Raw genomic sequence first — 23,137 nt, 5'->3', positions numbered from 1 at the left:
GTTTTTTCTGTCCTGCAGACCTCCTGGCGTTGGAGCAGAGCAAGACTTTCTATAAGCCAGACTGGTTTGAGATTGTGGAATCTGAAGTCAAGTGTTGTAAGGAGGCCGTGTGTGTCATTGACATGTCCTCTTTCACAAAATTTGAAATAACAGTAAGTATTTGGTTATACTGTATAGCACAGGGAAGATCTTGTGGTAGCTCACAGTGAAAAAAAAAAAGTGACAATGAATATATGTATGTTCATGTATAACTGAAAAATTGTGCTCTACACTGGAATTTGACACAACATTGTAAAATGATGATAACTCAATTAAAAAAAAAGTTAAAAAAAAAAGTATTTGGGAACCAAAACAACAGATTTGGAAATTGCATATTTATTGAATGCCTCTCATTTTTCATCCATCTCTTCAAAACTGATTCTGTAAGAACTCTTGTATATTTTAGTGTTTCACCTTCATTATAACATTTTCCCAAATTTTTAGCTTTGTTTCTGGGGTTTTTATCTGCTCGCAGAGGCCCATTTATCATTAGAATCAATAGCTAGCTTTCTCTAGAGCTTCTTGCAGCAGAGTAAATCTGCAAATATTATCGTACCAGCTAATTGCATTTTCTCAGCAAATGGCCTTATGCAGTGGTCAGGCTGAGTTATGGAGCCAGAGATTCTTACATTCGTTCTCCCTGCTTCATTCCCTAACCCTGCAGTCCACTGGGGATCAGGCACTGGAAGTCCTACAGTACCTCTTCTCCAATGACCTGGACGTGCCCGTGGGCCACATCGTGCATACGGGCATGCTCAACCAGGGCGGCGGGTACGAGAACGACTGCAGCATAGCTCGACTGAGCAAGCGCAGGTGAGCCATGCGCGCTGCTCCCTCCGCGCGCTGCTCCCTCCGCACTCCACCCTCGCAGCTGGGGCAGCGCCAGCACTCCGCGAGTTTCCAGGAAACTAATTACACTGAAGGGGAAAAAAAATGCCATTAACTCATGGCCAGTTCATCAGTAGCCCAGCACACTCAAAATCACAAGAAGGAAAAAAAAAGAAACCCACCAGATTATGTAAAACTCAGTGTGGAAAAACTAGTTACCCTCCTGGGGGAAGATGCCTTATCTCACGTAGATCTGTAGAATTTCTTGGGACTAACAGGAAGCTAGAATCTTCTGTTTTATTATTATGTGATACATCCTCAAAGTATATGCTGTTGACCTTCCCTAAAAGGTAAGAGATCCTTTGCTAGGATTCTACTCATTGCCCTGAAACTAGCTGAGAACTTAGTGCTTCCTGATCATTTTTCTGCTGCCTGGTTTTGATTACTTTTGGGTCTCACTTTCAGTTTCTTCATGATTTCTCCAACTGACCAGCAGGTCCACTGTTGGGCCTGGCTTAAGAAATACATGCCAGAAGACAGCAACCTGATTCTGGAGGACGTCACCTGGAAATATACCGGTAAGGCAGCCCTCTGGGGTCAGCTAGCGAGAAAAGGCCAGCTGGTCCAAGTTGACCCAGATTTATCTTCTCCATTTGCCTTCTTTATATCTGACATTCAAAAATGAGTGTTAGAAGCCTGGGAGAGGCTTCTGGTGATAGAATTGATCTCTGATGCTTCCCCACGTTTTTATAAGTGAAGTGTGGAATGAGTTAGTGCTTCAGTTTGTGGTTTATTCATTGCTGTCCCCTACAGCATGTAGGAGTGCAAATATTTGTTGAATGAATAACTCACTTTTAAAGTATTTTTATATTACCTGCATATTATTTTCTTTAAAATTTCCCCTTAGTTTTTTCTTTAATGAGTAAATAATTTTTAAGGATAACTTAAATTTCCTGATTCTCTCTTCCTAAGCAGTCCTAGCAGGGAGCAGCCCCTCCTCTTCTGCCATCCCATTCCAGGTTTAACCCTCCCTCCTCCCACTAATCAGACTCCTTCCCCTCACCTCCACCAGGTCCTCAGCCTAGTTCATCATGGTAGCAAATATAATTACCTTCTTGCTACCAGATTGGAAGACTATAGACACTTATTGAAACAAGGCTTGTTTTTTAGTTCATTTGAGAGTGGTTGATGTGTAATTGGCCCAGCTGCTCTCCCAGATGTGACAATCCAGGCTGGGTAGGCAGCTCTCAGGGCTCTCCTGGTACTGGTTTGGGTTTGGGGCTTTTTCCATCATATAGGCACACTGGGAAGGGAGGGGAACGGGCTTTGTGCAGGTTTATGGCCAGCTCTGGCCTCATGATCCCAACGTAGCTGCATAGGAGGCTGTGGAGTTTTGTCTTCCTGTGTCCCCAGGAAGAGGAAACACACTAGCTAGGCTCTTATGCCAGCAGTCAGTAGCTACATGTAGCCTGTCTGAAGTGTATTTGCCAGAATCAGGGTCCATCCTAGGACTGCCTAAGCAAAGGGACACTTTCATGGTCTTGCCACCCAGACCTGGCCATAGGTGAGCAAGTCCAGAACAGACCTTTCCCACTGGTTCAGCTGTTCACCTAGAGCGGTCAGACATCTCTTGTTCTTTTCTATTTAGCCCTCAATCTGATTGGTCCTCGAGCTGTGGATGTGCTATCCGAGTTGTCCTATGCACCTATGACTCCAGACCACTTCCCAAGTCTGTTTTGCAAGGTGGGTACTCGTAAAGTTCTAGTGTTTAAATGGGCAGGGAGTATTTCTTTTATAGAGATGGCAATTACATGTTCTGACTATGGCATTAACACCCACAAAGCGTGTTCTGACTTTTATTAAGCAAACAAAATGACTGAATAAATCCATTTATTTTTCAATCTTTATGGTCTCCTTACTTAACAAACATTAAGATATCTTAATGGGAGAGGGTGTAGCTCAGTGGTAGAGAGCATGCCTAGTGTGCATGAGTTCAAGGGTTCAATCCCCAGTACCTCCATTAAAAATAAATAAACCTGATTACCTCCCCCCAGCAAAAAAAATAATTTAAAAAACTTTTTTTAAAAAGGTATCTTTGAAGTGGACTTAACTTCTCTGAATATCAATTCTATATTTATTGCTTTCTATAGCAGTGGTTTAAATTTTTAAGTTACAGTATTAGGACACTGATGCCAAAAAATACCAGTCAAGGTCCAGTCCCTTCCCTCCATGCAGTGTCTCTTCTTTTCCACACAGAGTAACTTCTGAGTATGTGGCATCTTGAGTTTAGAAATGGTTTAGTTGAATCCCTGAACAGTTTACATAATTTTCTTTCTTGTACTTGGCAAGTAGATCTCAGTGAAACAAATTGAAAAGAAGAAATGATAACTGAATACTCTCAAGGAAGTGGCTGATTAGAGAGGTCCAAGCAGACAGATGTTTTGGCAACCTGTAACAAGCAGCTTCGGGATGGTTACCAGTGGGAGGCTCTTTGAAGTTCAAGCCAAAGTTGGGATCTACCTCCTAAGTGACTTTACAGCTTTCCTTTTTCTCCATGGCACAGTGAAGGCAACAGAAAACTCTTAGAGCTGACAGCAGACCCTGTCACAGCACTTTCTTTGCTGCTTGAAGAAGTGACCCACACACGTGCCTACAACAATACCACGCTGTGTCGGCTCCCCATAGAAATAGTTTGCTTAAGGGCCTTCTGGGACTTACCACTTCCCATTATAGGAGCAGTGATTGAGTCAGAGGCCCCTGTTCAATAACTGAGCTGCTGGAAACAAGTTTGAACATTAGAAACCCAGTCTCTGCCCCTAGGTTAGCAGGTGAACTGTGTTGCATGACATCAGGCATCTTCTGTGGGGCAGGCACCCAATGACTTGTCTGCCAAGTCCACCAGAGAAGATATTTGCCTGGTCTTCACTGCTTCCAGTGCCCCTGACTAAAAGAAAACTTTAGCAGGACTTTGCAAAAAGAACTATTTTGTGCTTGTGACAGACTTTGCCTCCACTTCCCACCAGCAGCTTGGCTGGCACTCCTGAACTGGGGCTGTTCATAAGAAGAGAAGAGACATTGGAAGGGCTGTGCTCCATTTCTGATGACCCCAACACCCAACATTTCTGATGAAACAGACTGACTTGAAGTTCTTTCATTCACATCTGTTTCCTTTAGGGTGAAACAGGGTGCAGAGCTAATGAGAGGGGTTTACCTCAGGCATTCATTCCTCTAACATATGTGGAGGGGCCCACCTCCCCTGAGGAGTTTCCACAATGACCTTCTCCCTTTGTTTCCACAGGAGATGAGCGTGGGCTATGCAAATGGGATCCGGGTGATGAGCATGACTCACACAGGAGAGCCAGGATTTATGCTTTATATCCCCATAGAGGTGAGAACCACGGGAGGAAGGGTCCTGGCAGGGGTACAGCGCCATGTCTGGCTGGGCCTTGGTCATTGAGGTAGGCTGCATTAAAGAGATCGTAACATTTTTAGCTAAGCTTTTGTATAGGTAATACATTTACAAGGTTTAAAAATAAAAATCTATAAGTATTCAGTGCCACCTGACCAGTTCCCATCAACCACCACCAGTGGTATAATTGTTAGTTTATGTCATGTCAGAGATTTTTGTGCATATGGAAGCAAGTTCAGACATACTCTTAACCCCCTTTTTAGAAACACAAATGGAAGCCTGCTGCTGTTCTTCATCTTGATTTTTTTACTCAGCAGTTTATCTTAGAGATCTTTCCCTGCCCATACCTAAAGAGAAAGAGCTTCCTTTTTCTTTTTTTCTGTATTTTTTAATGAACGTGATATATAGCATTCCATTATATAGTTGAATCATATTTTACCAGTGCAGTACTGGCAGACATGTATGGTGTTTCTAGTTCTTTGCTATTATAAAAAATTCTGCAGGGTACAAGAATGTCTTTCCTTATTGCTGTACAAACTACACAGAGTTGTCAAACTTTGGGCTGATGGGTGCAAAATAGTTGGGCAGTGCAATTTTAATTTCCCTGATGAGTGAGATCGAGCTACTCTTCAAAACTCATCTCACTCCCAGTAAAAGCCCGTCTGCAGGGCCCACACATGTCTGCCCACACCTCACCGTCTTGACAAGATGTTATTTCAAGTTACAGTTCCCCCTTCCCTGTTTTTTCTCCGTGGTGCATGTCTCATAAAATACATGTTTTCTTTATTTTGTTTATCAAGATAACCCGTTTAAGTGTAGGTTCCCTGAAGGCAGGGACTTTTGTCTGTTTTAACTTCTGTATCCCCAGTACTTAGAGAAGTACTTGGAGCTTAGTAAATGCTTACTAAATGTTGCATGAATGTTCTGGCCATATCCTTTGTCCATTTTTGTACTGAAGTATTGGTATTTTTCCCAATTTCTAGGCATTCTCTGAATCAAAGTCCTTGCTTGTTCTAATTTTTTTCCCCAGTATATCATTTGTCATGATTTGGTGTGATTTTTTGCCATGCAGAAGGGTTTTTAAATTTTTACTTTTTATTATGGAAAATGTTTGCAGATTTTACTTTTCAATGTAGGTGAATTGATTAATCTTTTTTTCTGGTGGCTTCTAGAGTTTGATACATAGAAAGGGCTTCCCCATTCCAGGGTTATAAAATTTTTCCACTTTTCTTCTGATGCTTTTTATAGTTCATGGTATTGCTATTTGTGGGCTTAGTATTTAGTAATGCTTATCTTCCCTTATTGGAAAACTCTGAAGAACAATTTCTATTTCCTTATTTTCCCTTGTAAACTTGTATAATCATCTAGTTAAAACAAAAACACCCTAAATTTTTTGGATTGTTACTTTTGTAAATTGGGGAGAACTGACATTCTTACATGTGTTCAATCTTAGCACCAGTCTGCCTTTTTTTATTTGGAGTTTTTTTGGTGACCTTCATGAAGTTTTCTTCATGTAGATGTTACACATTCTTAAATTTATATGAATAATATTTTGGTAGTGCTGCTATTGTGAATGGGAAGGGTATCTTTATTCTGGTATCTTCTAAGTTGATTATGACTTTAAAAAGCTATTTTTGTCTATCTATTAATGCTTTAATGTATTTCCTTCCTAAACTATCTTTTTGTTTATACTTGTTTTTTGATTCTCTGGAATTTCCAGGGTTCATTCTTATAATATACAAATAGTGATAGTTTGTCATCTTAACAATTCTTAAGGTGATTTTTAGATATATTATCTTTTACTTTAATATATATTTATATATAGACAGATCTACCAATTGTAAACTATGGTTTATTTTAAAGGAGAGGTATAAATGGGATGAAATAAATCTTTATACTATACTTACACATTCATGAAGCAGAACATTTTAAAATACTTTTCTTCTTAACAATTTTTATTCCTAGTTTTCTTTCTCTTGTTCAGTTGTGACAAGCAGCAGTGATGTTCAGAATCCTCATCCTGTTCTTAACATTAGTCATATTACTCGTGGTTTTAGGTTCCCTTCTGATTATTCAATGAAGCATGGGTTTATCGTTATCAGCCCATGAAATTTCATCTGCTTTTCCACACTCAAGAGATATTATAGCCGTGTTAAGTTGAAGGAATTATTATTTGAAAAGAGTTAATACACATGTAGCTGATATGTTTTGCCTGTACAGACAAGGGATGGATTGTTTAGTGCCATATGGTCATTCAGGTGTTACCACCCAGTACCGGGATCATTAATCAGCCAAACCTATGGTGATGGAGAAGGTGTGTTTTCTACCTGGTTTTCCTGGGCTGATCTCATTCTTGTTTTCCATGAGTCCAAGAGGTAATGTGTATGCTTGAGTTCTTTTTAAGCTGGCTTTTGTCCTCAGGAACCTTGTACTTGTTTCTGTGAGATGTCTTCCAAAACATGGTGGCTGACGGCAGATTGTTTTGCTAACTCCCTGGCATTTAGTAACAAAATGAGTAAATGGTGGGGACCCACTTTTCCCTTTGCTGTTTTTATCTAGCCCAAGACTAGTCAGTCACTGCTTTAAATCTTTCCTCTTTTTTGCTTGTTTTGTTTTTGGAGGGGGAGGTAATTAGGTCTATATTAACTAAGTTATCTTCTGATTTCTTTTTAATGGAGGTACTGGGGATTGAACCCAGGACCTCATGCTTGCTTGGTACACACTACCACTGAACTGTACCCTCCCCCCAAAATCTTTCCTCTTCTGTCTCCCTCTTAACTCAAGAATGGAGTATTCAGCTTGAGACATGGAACCCACCCGAGCTGCTGGTGCTTTCTTACTCTTTTCCCTGTCAGTCTCCATTGGTCTCCACCCACCTTTGCAATTTCCAGTCTTTCCCTCACACACATGCCACAGGCTGTGTCTTGTACCCAGCAGCATGGATTCCCTTCTCCACATCTAAAGTCATCTTGACCACCGTGGTCTGGCAAGTTGATTGCCTGTTCTGCTGGTTTATGGAGCAAAATACATTGCCAGGATAAAGAACTGAAACACCAGTGAAGCTGATTTTTGGTTTTGTTTTTTCTCAGTTTTACTGAGATACAATTTACATACGTCATTGTATATAAGATTAAGGAACAGCATAATGGACTGAAGTACATAGACTGTGAAATGATTACCACAGTAAGTTTAGTTAGCATCCATCATCTCATATAGATACAATAATTTCAGCAACTTTATTCTTCACCTCTATTTGGGTATTCTTTGTATTTTCCAACTCTGCTAAAAACTTCGCTCTGTCCATCTCTGCTCCTCAAGTTCTCTGAATGTCTTTGCCATCGTTATTTTAAACTCTTCCTCAGATAAATTGTCTTATCTCCTCATCACTTATTTCTTCTTCTGGGGTTGTATCTTGTGCCTTGGCCTGCAAGATATTCCTTTGCCGCCTCATATTGTCTGTCTATTTGTATTTTTAGGTAGGTTACTTAACGTTTCTTGACCTTGGAGCAGTGGCCCTCTGTGGGAGATGTCCTATGCGTCCCAGCAGTGCACGCCTCTCTTGTCACCCAAGGGCCAGCGTCCAGCTGGTCCCAGTGTAGAATCTGGCCTGTGTTTGTGGATTCCTTCCACAGGCTTTGGGATTGTTTTCTTATTTCTAGTATTTGCCCCTGGTGGATGGGGCTGGACTAGAGGCTTATGCAGGTTTCCAGGCAGGAGGAGCTGGTGCCTGCCCACTGCTGGGTGAAGCTTGGTCTTGGACCTCTGGTGGGTAGGGCTAAGTCTAGAGGCATTTGTGGCTCAGGAAGTCTGCTGATGGGTGGGGCTGTGTTCCCACCCAGTATGTGGTTTGGCCTGAGGCTTTCCAGCCCTTTAGCCTACAGACTGTTGGGTGGGGCTAGGTCTTGGTGATAACAATCCAATCAAGATGTCAGTATTCAGGAAAGCTCATGTAGATAAACACTCCTGGAATGTCTGCCATCAGCTTTTATGCCCCCTGGGTGAACCGCAGCAGTCCCCTATGTCCCCAAGAGACCTTCCAAAACGAGCAAGCAGGCCTGCCCAGGTTTGTATGAAATCACTGTCTCTGCCCCTGGACCCGGCCCATGTGAGATCCCATGCATGCTTCCCAAGAGAATGAAGCCTTTGTCTCCCCCAGTCCCGTGGGGCTCCTGGAGTTAGCCCCACAGGCCTTAAAAACCAGATGTCCTGGGGTCTCCTGCTCCTCCCAATGCCAGAACCTGGGGCTGGGGAGCCTGACGTGGGGCTCAGAACTCTCACTCCTGTGGAAGGGCCTCTGTGACCCAATTATTCTTCAGCTTGTGGGTCGCCCACCTGGGGGGTATAGGGCCCGATTATATCGCGAACACGCCCCTCCCACCTTCCCACTGTGGTTCCCAACTTCTGTTTTCAGTTGAAGATGATCTTTTTTACTAGGTTCCAGTCTTTTTTCTTGATGGCTGCTCAGCAGTTGGTTGTGGTTTTTGTCACGAGAGGCGAGCTCATGAACCTACTACTCTGCCATCTTCTCATACAGATATAATAAAAAGAAAAGAACTCTCAGAACTTTTTCATATGTATCACACAGCATTGTCAACTGTTGTCATCATGTTGAACATCACATCCCTAGTACTTACCTTGTAACTGGAAGTTTGACCACCACCTTCCAACCCTCACCCCTTTACCCACTGGTAACCACAAATCTCATCTCTTTCTATGAGTTTGGTTGCTATTTCGGGTTTTTGGTTTTTTTTTGTTTTTTTTTAAGTGAGATGATAAAGAGTCTGTCTCATTTCTCTATGTCTTGTTTTCTTTGTTTTAATTTTTAAAGTAAACAGTGCAGTTTGTTGTTGGGCGTTAGACTATCAGTATGTTTAGAGAGACTGAATATTTGCTTTCAGTTTGGAAAACTTTCTGTTCCTTTAAGTATCTGACACACATTTCAGGAACGAAGAGGCTGGATGTTGTGAGACACAGGCTTGGGCTCTGCTGTGACTTGTTCTAGGTCTCTAGGATATGCCCTAATCCACGTGGAAAAGCAGAGTTGTGGGTGCACATCTCGAGTTCTGGGTAACACAGGTTTCACAGCTGGGGCCAGCGCTAAGGGGAGCTGGGGCAAGAGAACAAAGCCAGTGCAGGGGCTGGTGGGTTATGCGATAGGTGACTGACTGACTGGTGAGAGAGCTGCTGTGAGTTGCTATTTAGTAACGGCTGTGTCATTAGACCCTAGACAGGTTAGAGAAGTGAGAAGATAAGGGTGCTGCTTTCGTGGAGCGTAAGAGTGGGCTATAGCACTTTGGTTCCTGAGGAGCATGGACAGCCACTTCCCTTGTCCAGGGGACAGTGTCAGCCATCAGGCCCTGCCAGACACCTGCCATGTTGAGTTCTGAGGGTCTGCTGCTACTGACCTTGTGTCTCTCCCTCTAGTACGCCCTGCACGTGTACAACGAAGTGATGAGTGTTGGGCAGAAATACGGAATCCGGAATGCTGGGTATTACGCTCTTCGTAGTCTCCGAATTGAGAAGTTTTTTGCTTTCTGGGGTCAGGATTTAAACACCCTCACCACACCCCTGGAATGTGGACGAGAGTCTCGGGTGAAGTTAGATAAGGTACGTACCTATGCTCACTCCACTCTGTCCCTCAGCTTTGCAAGCAGGGAGCCCGCGTGAGGACCAGGAGAGCTGGCGTCAAAGGAAGTGTCCAAGTGTTGAGAGCTCAGCGATGACAATCAGGGTGTCCTTACAGTAAGAAATGTGTCTGTGGGGTAAAACACTTAATATGGACACATAATACACAACACTTGCTTGGCGCACTTTGCTCTCTTTTAGACCGAGTGCTTTCTGGGCAGTTTTTCTGAGTTGATTATGGTGATTCATTAAACATGCCAGGAATATATGTACAAATGAGTCACCTTACATTCAACTGCCTAATTTTTTTGTTTCTCTTCAGAGTAACACATGAAAATGATTTTTTTTTTTTTAAATATCAGTTTACTGGGAAGTTCAGTGAAAAGCCTGTTTTCCTACCTCTGAACCTACCCAATCCCACTGCCAGTCTGTCCTTGTACAGGCTCCCACGTAGGTAGGGCCAACAGATGGTGTGTCATTTCCCTCACCACTTCCTTAACCTAGATGGGCAAGTACTACACGCTTGGTATACTGCACCTTGCTGTCTTCATTTAACAGAGTATCTTAGCAATCATATAACTTTTATATCAGAAAAAGTTAAAAAATGCTCAATTTGGGAAACAGGAGAAAATACAAAGAAGAAAATTAGTTTACTTTATCGTGCTCTTTTTTGTACATGTGCATACATAAATACACACATTGAATACAGATATATATGTGTGGACTTTCTGCTCAATTATATAAATACATTGTTTCTAGAACAATTTTGGCAAATATTTGAGTATTGACTTTTCTTCCTAAATATTCTCTGTGTGGTCTTGTGATTGAAACGTGTTTATAAAATAGAAGAGAGAAATGACATGTACCTGTGTTGAGAAAAGTTCTCTGAAGGTGCCCTCCATGTAGTGAATGCAGTTTTCCGCATGGCAGGAACCACTTTCCCAGAGCTTGCAGGGGTATGTGTGGGGGTGCGGTCCCTTGCAGCGACACCAGGTGTAGATGCCATCTCAGCGCCACCTCTCTCTCTCCTAGGGGATGGATTTCATTGGGCGAGACGCCCTGCTGCAACAGAAGCAGAACGGGGTGTATAAACGTCTCACTATGTTCATCCTGGATGACCACGACACAGACCTGGACCTCTGGCCTTGGTGGGGGGAGCCCATTTACCGGAATGGGCAGTACGTGGGCAAGACCACAAGCAGTGCCTATGGCTACACCCTGGAGCGCCATGTGTGCCTGGGCTTTGTGCACAATTTTTCTGAGGACACCGGGGAAGAGCAGGTGGTGACGGCAGATTTCATCAACCGGGGAGAATATGAGATTGACATCGCTGGACATCGGTTCCAGGCCAAAGCTAAGCTGTACCCCGTCCCATCTCTCTTCACCCATAAACGCCGGAAGGATGACGTGGAGCTAAGTGACTTGCAGGGGAAGTAATGCAAGGCAGTTTCGTCACCTCCCCATCATCTTAGGCACTTTTCTCCCCCCGATTCCCTCCCTCTTCTTGATTTAACCTTTGCCTCCTGCCTCTTATCTTGATATAATTTTAAGCTTTTAAACTTTTCCTTTGCAACCTCTCCTGTCCTTGCATCTTCTCCTCCCTTTTCCAGTTTTCCCCCGACACTCTGGGGCTGGTTGTCCAGTCCCTCCACCTCAGAGGTTCCCGTGATGACAGGGAGCATGTTTGACAGCAGGACAGGAGCAGACTCCACTCGTGGCTGTGGGTTATGGTGAGTCTGACTTCAGATGCTGTGTCCTGAAGCCAGAAAGGCTGATGGTATGCAGGCCTCAGGGTAAGAATCTATCTCCGTGGGGCTAAGCTTTTCCAGAGTGAGCTGTTAATTTGGGGGGAGGGGGGTTTACTGTGTCTGACACAGCCCTGTGGCTCTTTCTCCCATCCCATCGTGCTTGGGTTGGCACCCTGATACCTCCAGCAAGAGGAGGATCATCTACCTCACTGATTAGAGGCATCACGTGGGTGTTTTCTGGGGTTAACCCTCCCAGGCCTCCCTCCCGACCCAGTTATCAGACTGTTGGGCCAGGGCCACCTACCTATAATTTTCTTCATCTCTGGCTAATCTCTACAGTGAGGGGTGTTTTGATTTGGTTAGCTGAGTAAACAAATAAGACAGTGTTTGAAAGGGAAAGACCATGTTGCCTTTTTCATTACTTTTCGTAGCTGAAAGGGTCTGACCTCAAAGTACAGCACTGGGGATGCTGAGTTTCCTATTAAAACAGTGCTGCTTTTTTCTGTCAGCTACTCAAACGTTCAGTCATCCCATCTTGATCCTTTTCTCCAAGTGCACGTGACGATCAATTCAGCCTCCCATCCCTTCCACAGGAGGCCCACTGGCTCAGTACATTATCTCTCCCTTTAGAACAGGGAGGGGGAGGTAGGACAAGCATCCTGGTTGAATAACTAAGCCTTGTGCCCATGCTGAGTTGAAGAGAACTACCGGGACCCCAAGTTTTGCTGCCCCTGCATGGAACAGATAGATGCACACGAGATGACCCACGCAGGTCCATGGAGTTCCGAGTGCGGACAGTATACATTACCTAAGCCCGAAGTCTGCATTCCATCTTTTCTTTCCAGCCTCCTCTTTGGAATAGAAAGTGACTTGGGGTACCAAGAAGCCCTGCACACTTTTAAGCAGTGTCTGTTTTCTGAGAGTGAAACTTGGATCTCACAGATGGGTATCCATCCCCACACTTAATTTCCCCTTGCAAACTGCTGCTAGAGATTTTAACTAATGTATCTTGGATGCATTAATTCTAATAGGTCAGTAAGTACATTACAGAAGATCCTTTTGTTAGAGCAGCTTAAAATTCTCAGGTGTCTGCCTGCTCTGGCACTTCTCTGGGATTCCTGTTTACCTACTTGATCACTGAGTTTAGTGTCCACCTTCTTAGTAAGTCTTAATTGATTTAACAAAGTAGTGTGTGATTAGAAAGCTGTTGGGGGACTTCACTATTTCGGTGCAAATGTGTGTATAACTAGCTGAGAGATGCTGCTTCTGGGCAAAGAGGAGAGAGGAGAGGTGCTGCCCAGCTGGAGAGCAGAGCAGTGCACGGCAGCTGTGAACTTGAGAGAGCAGGAAACGGGCACCCAGCCAATGCAGGTGTTACCAGCAGGGAGCTGACTGACCCAAGAAGGTGGAGAAATAAAAGTATCATACCCTGCACCACTCCAAAGTCATCTTTGGAAATGAAAATTTGGGATTAAATCCAAAAGAAATTGTAAGTTATACGCATAAATTATATCTTGTCTGTAAATAGGGGTCACACTCCTAAGACTATGGCAAGATGTTAATCTTCTGGGGTACCAGTCGTTAATTGAGTGCCCTGAAATATATTTACCTTCTGGTACTTTACCTTGGTCCTAAATTATAGGGGCTAGTTCTTTCCTGCCTCAAGCACAGCTGACAATCAAAACATCCTCATTTCTGTGTCATTTCCAGCTCCTGGACAGTGGGACTGCACGTGTTTGCCTTCTGCGACAACTCACCTCTCCTCAGAGATGCGAGGGATTGTTGAAAGGGTGGCTGGATTTTGATTTTAGGTGGTTGATACTTTCTTCTCTCTGAAATGATCTGTCATCAATGCTTGTGCTGTCTTGTCTTCTATCTGGTCAGCATATTCAGTTGAAGAATCATTTTGAACCTATAAACACAAAGGGCCTCAAACAGATGGAAGACCCAAGGTTGCAAGTCTCCTGTGGGCCTTCTCCTCCCTTGAAATAAGCCCCTAGTTACTCAGGTCATATGTAAATCCCATGGTCATGTGATTGACACTGAAGATTTCCCATCTGTGATGAAAGCGGTAATTCAGAAAGTTTTCAAAGTAAAAAGGGACAACACCTACCTGCTTGGATAGCCCATTTGATGTCCTTTAATTTGTGTTTCTGTCACATAGCACTGCACAGGCAGGACCTGCTCCAGGAGACAGAAGTGAGCAATTCCCGCGCTAATCCTAGTGCTCCTCTCAGGAGTCCCTCTACCCCTAAATGCGAGAGATGCCATTTAGCCCCATGATTAAACCCAGTCTCATTTTGGCCCCGAAGTTCCCATTCCTGCAGGAGTAGAGCCCAGTCACTTCCATTTGATTCTCATCAGGAGGTGTGGCTGGATTCTACCTCCTCATACAGACCAAGAGTTTTACCTGTGTCCCTTCTTTACAGGGCTGTTATTTCCAAGAAAGTAACTAAAACATGTGGAAAATAACTCTTCAGTTTTCTCCTTTACCCTGCCTATGCATGCGCTTGAGATGCTAACCCCTCCCTAATGCCACACTGGCAGGATCGAACCACTAAAAAGTGGTTTTGCTTCACTGAAAAGATGACTCACCACCTTGCTTTCTGGCTCTGTTTATCCTCTGGCTTTTGGACACATTTGCTGGCATTTCAGTGAGTCTTCATAACATCCCTTGAGAAGCTGGGACATATAAAGAGGGAATCTTCTATGACCTATAGTCCTGATTCTGACCCAAACCTGTGTCCTGGGAGAACAGTTACATTGGTTTGCTTTCAGGCGTTAGCCACAAGGTTCCTTTTTATACCTCGTCGTTGCTTCTGGGCCAGAGTAGCCAGCAAGGATGTCTTTAGTATCTAAGATAGAGGTCTCGTCCACAGTGCTTTAATACTGAAGAATAAACTACCGTTTCGATTTTCTTTCTGCACATCCCATCCCAACACTGCCACATTACTCACAAACTTTGATATAAGCAGCATTGTCAACGTGATGTAGAGAAAAGTTTCTCTCAAGTAACGAATTTTCATCTCGCACAGGTCATTTACAGGCACACGGACTCAGGAGAAGCACACTTGAGTGTAAGAAACAGTAGATGAAATAGGGATTAACCACATCCTGCACTGAGTCTTCAGTGAGCTAGGGATCCATGTCCCCACCACTCTGCCCTCCACGTAAAGGTGCTGAGTTGTAAGGCTCCTTCACTATCATTATGGGGCTGGCACCTGCTGTCCCTTGACACTACAAATACACTATTTTTCAAGAGGACTGAGTATTTTTGTATGTTTTTGTCTTCTATTTGTCCATTAAACACCAGAGTTCCTTGTATAAGATTCTCGACTTCTAAGCAGAACCCTTGGAGAATTAGACATTTCTTCATGGGCCATTATTCTCATGATATTTAGATACACCTATTTTTATCCTTTGCAAAACTTTCTTCTTGCCTTATTTTTCTGTCTGACAAGGACAGAAATTACAAGAAGTGGGGAAGATACTTTTAACATCCTTTTCAACAGATCTATGCCAGAATTTCCTTTGCACACCAAGAACTGGAGCTTGGAGCACCTCTTTTCTCCAAGCCAGATTCTAGTGCCTTACACTCCAGGACGCCACATGGTGGGTGGAGATGGGAAGGATGAGAGCAAAAGTCCCTTCAACAGCTGGGTGCGGGGGAGAAAGCTCTGCAGCTTGTTTCATTAAAGGCTTTTCTAGCAGCACAGTTAGTAACACTTTACTCTCTGGTCAACTCCTGGGATGTGTGAAAACACTTGTGATTAGCGTAAAGTGCTACAACCCATTTTTGCATTTGTAAATGTGCAGTTTAACTCAGCCCTGTTCCATCCCTGTATAGTGTCAGCATGTGGTCTTGAGGACACTCGAAGCACTTTGGTAAAAATGAGATCTTTCCAATGTGCCCTGGTGACAACAGGCACAGAAGGTGACCGAGCGTCTCTGCCCTCTGTGAATATGGTATTAACATTGTGCAGTGTTTCTATCAAGCCAAATGTCAATTCAGATTTTCTTCTCATATTACTAAGTTTGTAAATGAATAAACAGACATTTTAACTACTCCTGCCATGTCTATTTATGAAATGTTCTACATCTGTAGTAACCAGGTTCACGTATTTGCCACCACTGAGACAAAACACCATACATAAAACCATTTGTACCTCTTACCAGAGTGTAAAACAGAATTTGGAAAGAGGAGGAAAGATACAGCACTTAAAACTGTTACTCTCCAGGCAAGGGGGACGTGGCTGTGAGAAGAAATCCCCTGTTCCTCCTTCTGAAGTTACTATCTCTGGACTTGACATCCTATCTTACAACTTACAAGAAGCTAGCACTGGACTTACCGCCCATGTCTGTGTGGAAAGTGAACCGTGTGTGCACAACTGCTCACAGTGGTAAAAAATATAAACAGTCAGTGACTTTTTAGTAAACCGAGTTTCCATCCAGAAATTTAGTCACTGGACTTGACTACCTATTTTCTGAACAACTACATCTGGGAATCCATAGAAAATGTGTCTTAAGAATCTCGTCAACTTCCCTTCTAAACTTAACTTTTTATGTCCAGTTTCATGAATAACCAAATTTGTTACGACTGAAGTAGTACAGAAGAACATCCCACAGGCTCCGAGGCTAACTCCAAAAGAGGACTTCCACCAGCGTTTTGTACAGTGACGTTTCTGGGCCTCCCATGGTGAGTACTTTGAAGGGGATACGACTGTCAATTACATGTGTCTTCCTCTCAGTATGCGCATACTGGATTAAGTACATTACAGGCCATACTGACAAGGAGTAGCTCCAGAAAGGAAGAAGCCCAGCAAGCTGAGTCTGAGTGAGAAGGACTTACTTTCCGGCTCCCCCGCCAAACGAAAGGCCAGCAGAGTTCATTCCCGCCAGGACAAAGTAGCCCTGCACTGAAGGAGACTCTCCCATGATGCACCTCATGTCCGGGGTGAAGGTCTCAGGGCAGTTCACCAACTTCACGATCTCCAGAGCCTCCAGTTCTGGCATCCGACGCAGGAGGGAACTCAGCAGGGGCTCTGAGAAACAACAGCAAACCAAAACAGAGTCCCCAGCTTTAGGGAAGTCCCAAACGTTCCACCGCTTACGCTTCTCTACCTCCCTCCTTTTAGAAAATTCTCTTGGAGAGCTTTCCTAAGAAGAGCCAGCTTGGCCACTTATCAGAAGCAGAAACCGTGGTGGAATCGTGGGGCGTACCTACAAAGTGATCGACATAAACACAGATGGAGAGGAAAGAAAGATACTCTCTAGAGAGGAAAGGAGCTGAGGGAGAGCAGATGCCACCCGTGCCTAAAGAGGACAATCTCAAAGGGATCAGAACTCGAGGGAAAGCCCTTAAATGGCCCCCAAAGAGATCTGCAATAAAAGACAATGTCACCTAAGTTGGAACAGCAGCAAAAGACAGAGCCTCGGCCTGTTTTAAGGTAAGTCCACAGTCAGGGAATAAGCCAGTGGGACAGTGGTAACAGATGACACACCAGGCTGAAGCAGGCTGGTGGGTACATGGGGGTTTATACTGTCCTCCCCACTTTTAAAAGTTTGAAATTTCCCCAAAATTAAGTTCTAAAGGGAAGGAGGGACACTCTTCATTCTAGTCCCTTTCATAGCTTTTGAATTTGGGACCATGTGACTATATGACCTATTCAATAAATTAAAATTATTTTAAAATTGAGTAGAAGAACGTATTAACGAAACAATTCTGCTTCTTAAAATTCTCTTCAATTTTATACGAAGTCCTATCAAAAGAAGGTTTCCTCCTAGCCTAAAATTTCAGCAGTGATGTTAGGTAAGTAAGAGAAGCCAAAAATCATTTAACCGAGATCCAAGATTTTTAGTTCCCTGAGTCTGTTCACCAGTAACTGCATCCTTAGACCAGACAAACTCTGTAGACTGCCCTCTGTAACCACCGAATGGTGTTGTTACAAAAATCAAATAAGGAACTACGGAGGCATACCTCGGTTCAGTTCTAGACCACCTCAGTAAAGCGAATGTTGCAATATAGCGAGTCACTGAATTTTCTGGTTTCCCACTGGATATAATATGTAAATATTATGTTTACACTCTACTGTAGTGTATTTTTTAATGTGTGTGTGACAGCATTATGCCTAAAAAAGCAATGCACATACCTTAAAAACAAATTTAAAATAAAATTAAATACTTTACTGCTACACTAATTTGAAAAGATTCATGCACCCCAATGCCCCAATGTTCATAGATGCATTATTACAATAGCCAAGATGTGCAAGCAACTAAATGTCCATAGACAGATGGGTAAAATAAACGTGGTTTTATATATATATATATATATATATATATATATATATATATATATATATATATATATATAATGGAATACTACTCAGCTGTAAGAAAAAAATGAAATTTTGCCATTTGCAACATGGATGGACTTGGACGGTATTATGCTTGCTTAGTGAAATGAGTCAGAGAAAGACAAATACTGTATGTTATCACTTATATGTGGAATCTAAAAAAGAAAATGAACTAGTGAATTAAATAAAAGAGAGAGAAAGAAAGAAGCAGACTCACAGAATCAGAGGATAAACCAGCACTTACCAGTGGGGAGAAGGAAGGAAGAGGGGGCAGGAGAGAGGCAGGAGATCAAGAGGAACAACTACCATGTACAAGATAAACAAGCTACAGACCTACATTGTACAGGACAGAGAATAGAGCCAATATTTTATAATAACTGAAAATGGACTATAACTTAAAAATTATGAGTCATTATGTTGTACACCTGAAACTTATACAATATTGTACCTTAACTAGATCTCAGAAAAACTTTTTAAAAAGTCAACTCATTCAGACTTCAGTGCATTATTAAAACTTCTAAAAAAAAAAGTAAAAAAAAAAAATTGCTAAAATGTGCTAACCATGATCTGAGCCTTCAGCAAATCTTTTTTTTTGCAATAGTAACAACAAAGATCACCGATCATAGATTGTAACAAATATAATAATAATAAAAAAGCCACAATTACCAAAATGTGAGAGACACAAAGGGAGTAAATGGAAAATGGCACCAACAAGCTTGCTCAACACAGAGTTGCCACAAACCTTCAATTTATTCAAGACGCAGTATCTGCGAAGAACAATAAAACGAGGTATGCCTGCATTCCTGAAAACGCTTTAAAATATAAGGTCTTAGACAAATATATGGCATTCGTGTTACAACCTAGTTCACATACCAAAGTGATCCCAGTCTTCCTGTAGATTCTGAATCTCCAGCTGGTTCTTGCCCTCAGTGAAAATTGGTTTCGGGTTCTTCTCAAAGCCCCCAGACAAGATGCCACCCTGCCAGTTCCGAATATAAATTCTTCCGTCAGCGTCCACAATAGCTGAGGAAGAGAAATGACAAGGGGGTGGGGAGTAGGAGAGAAGAAACAGGGTTTAGGGCCCAGCCAGCATTCCAGATGGACAGAAAAAGAAGCACAACAAAAACACCAATTATAGGCTTTATTAGCCACACAGCATCCAGTGAACACTGGCTCTCATCAGCTTGAAAATACCTTTCCCGGTCATGGGGGAGGATCCTCCCTCTCAGATTTACAGTGGAGACTTTCTCAGACTATGCCTAACCAGATCAGTTACCTAGAAGCTTTAACTAGGCCTCACAACCAACCAAACTACGTAACTGCCACTGTGCCACGTGAAAGCCTAACAGAAAGGGGGCTGCAGAGCCCACTCTAGGGACGAAGACCTCAAAGTGACATCAAACCCTCCCACGGCGCCGGGAGTCACTGAACAGCCCGAGTTTATAGCTCACCTATGACATCTCCACTATGTACAGCATTGAGACAAAAACTCTAGGTTACATTCCAAACATTCTCAATTTGGAATTACAGTTAACTTGCCAAAAAACAAACAAAATTGCTGAAGTGGGATGGCCAGAGTGGGCACTTTCATAAGGAGTCAGTTATTACAGGGAAGTTAGAATTGGGTCCCCCGCCCTGTAACATGCTCCAGAAAAGACAAGACTCTTTGGGCACAGTCTGTCCTTAGCAGAAAGCCTTCCTCTGCAGAGGACAGAACGGTGGCAAGGAAACAAGATTAAAAACAAAGTGCGAGTCCTCACTTGGTGCGTTGCTCTGCAGGGGGGTCTCCAGGGGGCGAGTCAGAAGGTAGAAGTGCTCGCAGGCATGTAACGGGATACTGACCGGCTCCTCGTTGGACAGACCCAGCTCGTATGCCCACTACAAACGGACAGATTGATTTGTGGGTGGAAGAGGAACAGAGAGACAAGTGAGCAAGTTCAGCCGCTTGAGAAGAGTTTAATTTCAAGCAGCTAATGGGCACTCTCGCTACCATGTCAGCTGTGGGAAGCCAAGCTCCCGCCTGCTGTAGTTCAATTATCGGATGGGGAGCAACACTATACCCTTTAAAGCACAAAATTTACTCTTAGCTCAAAGGAAGACCGATTTACCAGCTGTAAAAGGAACTCGTGGGGAGCAAGCAAGGCCCTTTTAACAGAATGCCTGGCCTCAACTGCAAACCCCAGACACCAATCACAAAAGAACTTCACAGGTCAGAGAGTATTCCTAGGTCCCCTTAAGACTGTGGAGGGGGAGGCAAGGGGCCAGTCTGCCCCCAGACCAACAGCGGCGTAGTGTTTCGGAAACTGAATGCATGCTCCTGGCACGATAAAACCGCCTACTACTTATTTGCTGGGTGATAGGATGAAATGAATCACCAAAGAAAGACCAAACGCCAAGGGCTGATTTATGTCAAGATCAACCATTTCCTGGCCTTCCGGACCAGGACAGCACCAGTCACCAGGGTGGAGGAAGGAAAGGTCACCAGTGCTTCTATATGAGGAGTAAGTACAGGGTTCCGATTTGGAGTGTGAGAATTCTGAGTTTTCCCGTCCACACAAGAAACAGTGTGGTCCCTGGCATCTGTTTATTCCGTCACAATACTAACCTTACGTCTCTACGCCAAAAAATCCTGGAGACAAGAGGTAAATAAGAAAATCAGTGACCCAGTATTGCTGCTAACCTACCTGACCAGCGCAGTTGACAAAATACTGGCACTGGATCTGTCCTTTATCTGTCTCCACACCAGTGACTTGACCTTTTCTGACCATAACATGAAGAATACTCGTCCGGTCATAGATCTGAACACCTGTGGAAAGGCAGACAAAGGGTTGGTGCGTCATCACCTACCGTGTCAGAACTCGGCACTTGCAGCAAATTCTCAACTCAAGAATCACTGAAAAGGCCAGGTCGATGCTTTCATTTTAAAAACCAAAAAACTCCTGGAACCTCATCCGGAGACTGTGGAAATGGGCCTTTCCCAAGACTGAAAAGGCCAGGCCAACTGAAAAGCCAACTTTAGTAAATAACCAAATCCCAGTAATCATAAAGGGGCAGGGGAGAAAAAGTTCAGTAGGGCATCTTAAATCCTCATCTACCTACATCACGAATCAGTTTATCCAAAGTGTGTAACACCCTGGGCACTGACTAGTTCTCCCCCTTATTCACTGCAACACTGGGATGTGATCCAAGCTGTCTGTGGATTAAATCCCCAAGGTGTGTTTCAACCTTGGAGCTTCTCAAGTCCCGTGGGGGGGGGGGGGGAATGCCCTTAAATCTGAAGTGCTTTAAGCAGTAACTAAAAGCAGTTCCTTGGAACTTTAGTAAGAAAACTGTGGCCCTGAGGGAAAATATTTATTAACAGGTTATTATAGAAACACAAAATTCCTGCGAAGAGCTAAGAGCCAGTGTTCCCACATGGAAGCGGCTTGGAGCCCCTGCCTATCGTGAGGTGCTTTCTTAGACGACCTCTTCCTTCCTAACCCAAAGCCAGCTTACCATTTTGGGAGGCAGCACTTGCCAGGGCAAGAGCCACATCAGCGGAGGACACCACCGCATCCTCGGGAACATGCATGGCCCCCACCAGGTCGTGCACATTGAGGAGAGGGTGAAGTTCGGCCACTTTCTTGGGGGAGATGATCTCGGAAGGGATGCCTATGACACTGCCACAGAACACAGGGGGACAATGACATTCACTGGCCCTCCCGCAGAGGTCAGCTGACAGTAAAGTCAGGACAGGCTTCTAGCCTCATACGTACTTCAGCCTTGAGTTGACACGCTTCAGGGAGATCAGCCGGTCCTGAGTTTGTGCCAGGAAGATCGAGCCCGTCCTTATGTAACCTGGAAGAGAAAACAGCCCAAACTGAGACAGACCAGGCAGAGTGCGGCTTGGGGGAAGGGGCAGAGTGGCAAGCCCACTAGACTGTCAACAGCAGACCTGTGATGAGTCCGGACTGCCCACCAACCAACCAGTCTCAGCTCAGTCTTGTGAGGATCAAATGAAGATTCTAATGTACATCAAATCACTCTTACAATAGAAGTGAATTGCTACACAGACTTTTCTTGGGGGGAGATGTAACTCTGACCGATCTATATTCTCACCCCTTTAGGTAATTACACCCTTTGGCCTCCTATTCTAGGTGGGAGTGTAACCCTTGGTGAAGGCCACTCACCACATCAGCCTCCCCTCCCGTGTTCCCCAGTACAGCCAGCAGGCCTGTGACCTAAGCGCAAGCCATCTGACCCTCCTGGAACACTCAGTCTTGATCAAGGAGGTGCCTCATCTCAGAAGCAGCAGCGTCCTGGCCAGACTATTCTTGTTCCAGCTGAGGGACTGACTGCTGTGGGGTCCCCACAACCTGGCCTCCACCCTGCCTCCAGCTGGTAGCCTCCTGCCAGCCCTACAGGCCCCCAGTGGCCTTCCAACTAAACTCTTTTTTGCCCAAGTTACCCAGGGTCAATTCCTGTTGTTTACAATCAAAGTACCTGCTACAACTGCTATTACACTTGAGTCGATGACAATCTTCCCAGAATGCAGTGACTCTTAATTCTTATGAAGAAAAACATCGAATCAATCAGGTATATTTTAAAAAGTAAATTTAAGTATTTTCTTACTCCTCTTGAAATCATCAGCTAAATATGCCCTTCACTGACATGACAAGGTTGCCAAGTTTGGGGAACTGAAGTGTCAGAGCCTGGTTTTGAAAGGACTCGTATCTTCAATAAATTTACTCCTTTGCTCAATCCTAGAGTACACAGAAAGCAGACCTATCCATACCACTACCACTGTGAAAAATAAAATTGCTAATTACTGGTCAATGTTTGTTTACATTTCTGTTTGTCTTCGACTGAAGGTAGAGTCAAAATACTGTGGTCAGAGGTTCCTAGTAGTTCTTTTTTCCCCCTATAGAAAAGTTGTTACTCACTGGAAATGTAGTTAGGTTATTTCTGGTAGTGTTCCATCGTAGGTCCCCCCCCCCGACCCCCATCCTGATGGTTTTCTTTTATATTTGAGTATGCAAAATGTTCACATCACTCTAAAAGTCGAAACTACACAAAATCAAGAAATGTCACTACCCCCCACGCCCCCACCCTCCACCCTGTTTCTGTCTTACCCTGGGAAGGTAACCAACCTCAGT

The 23,137-nt window shown here is 43.8% G+C and overlaps 2 protein-coding genes across 10 annotated transcripts in view; one reads left to right on the top strand and one right to left on the bottom strand.

Moving 5' to 3' along the window:
* The window catches only part of PDPR (pyruvate dehydrogenase phosphatase regulatory subunit), a 39,653-nt gene extending 23,939 nt beyond the window's left edge, over positions 1–15,714 (top strand). For all 5 annotated transcript variants that reach the window (XM_064488969.1, XM_031458085.2, XM_064488968.1 and 2 more), the window contains 7 exons: positions 19–152; positions 704–852; positions 1,333–1,445; positions 2,516–2,610; positions 4,166–4,255; positions 9,701–9,883; positions 10,934–15,714. In XM_064488969.1, coding sequence (XP_064345039.1) covers positions 19–152; positions 704–852; positions 1,333–1,445; positions 2,516–2,610; positions 4,166–4,255; positions 9,701–9,883; positions 10,934–11,338 — 1,169 coding nt within the window. In that variant the 3' untranslated portion in view covers positions 11,339–15,714. The remainder of the gene's footprint in view (positions 1–18; positions 153–703; positions 853–1,332; positions 1,446–2,515; positions 2,611–4,165; positions 4,256–9,700; positions 9,884–10,933) is intronic.
* Positions 7,339–23,137, bottom strand: part of LOC105092083 (pyruvate dehydrogenase phosphatase regulatory subunit, mitochondrial) — a 29,693-nt gene continuing 13,894 nt past the window's right edge. For 4 of the 5 annotated variants that reach the window (XM_064488974.1, XM_031458094.2, XM_064488975.1 and 1 more), the window contains 11 exons: positions 21,758–21,839; positions 21,498–21,661; positions 20,687–20,808; positions 19,763–19,880; positions 18,876–19,025; positions 16,499–16,691; positions 13,763–13,830; positions 13,407–13,561; positions 10,768–10,963; positions 9,892–10,031; positions 7,339–8,798 (listed from right to left, as the gene is read on the bottom strand). In XM_064488974.1, the coding sequence (XP_064345044.1) occupies positions 13,806–13,830; positions 16,499–16,691; positions 18,876–19,025; positions 19,763–19,880; positions 20,687–20,808; positions 21,498–21,661; positions 21,758–21,839 (854 nt within the window). In that variant the 3' untranslated portion in view covers positions 7,339–8,798; positions 9,892–10,031; positions 10,768–10,963; positions 13,407–13,561; positions 13,763–13,805. The remainder of the gene's footprint in view (positions 8,799–9,891; positions 10,032–10,767; positions 10,964–13,406; positions 13,562–13,762; positions 13,831–16,498; positions 16,692–18,875; positions 19,026–19,762; positions 19,881–20,686; positions 20,809–21,497; positions 21,662–21,757; positions 21,840–23,137) is intronic. The other variant, XM_064488972.1, reaches the window with a different exon arrangement.

Source organism: Camelus dromedarius, chromosome 9, assembly GCF_036321535.1.
Source record: "Camelus dromedarius isolate mCamDro1 chromosome 9, mCamDro1.pat, whole genome shotgun sequence".
In the NCBI taxonomy this organism is placed as follows: Eukaryota; Metazoa; Chordata; class Mammalia; order Artiodactyla; family Camelidae; genus Camelus; species Camelus dromedarius.
The sequence above is the reverse complement of the archived record's forward strand: the minus strand, read 5'-3'. Positions and strand labels throughout refer to the sequence as shown.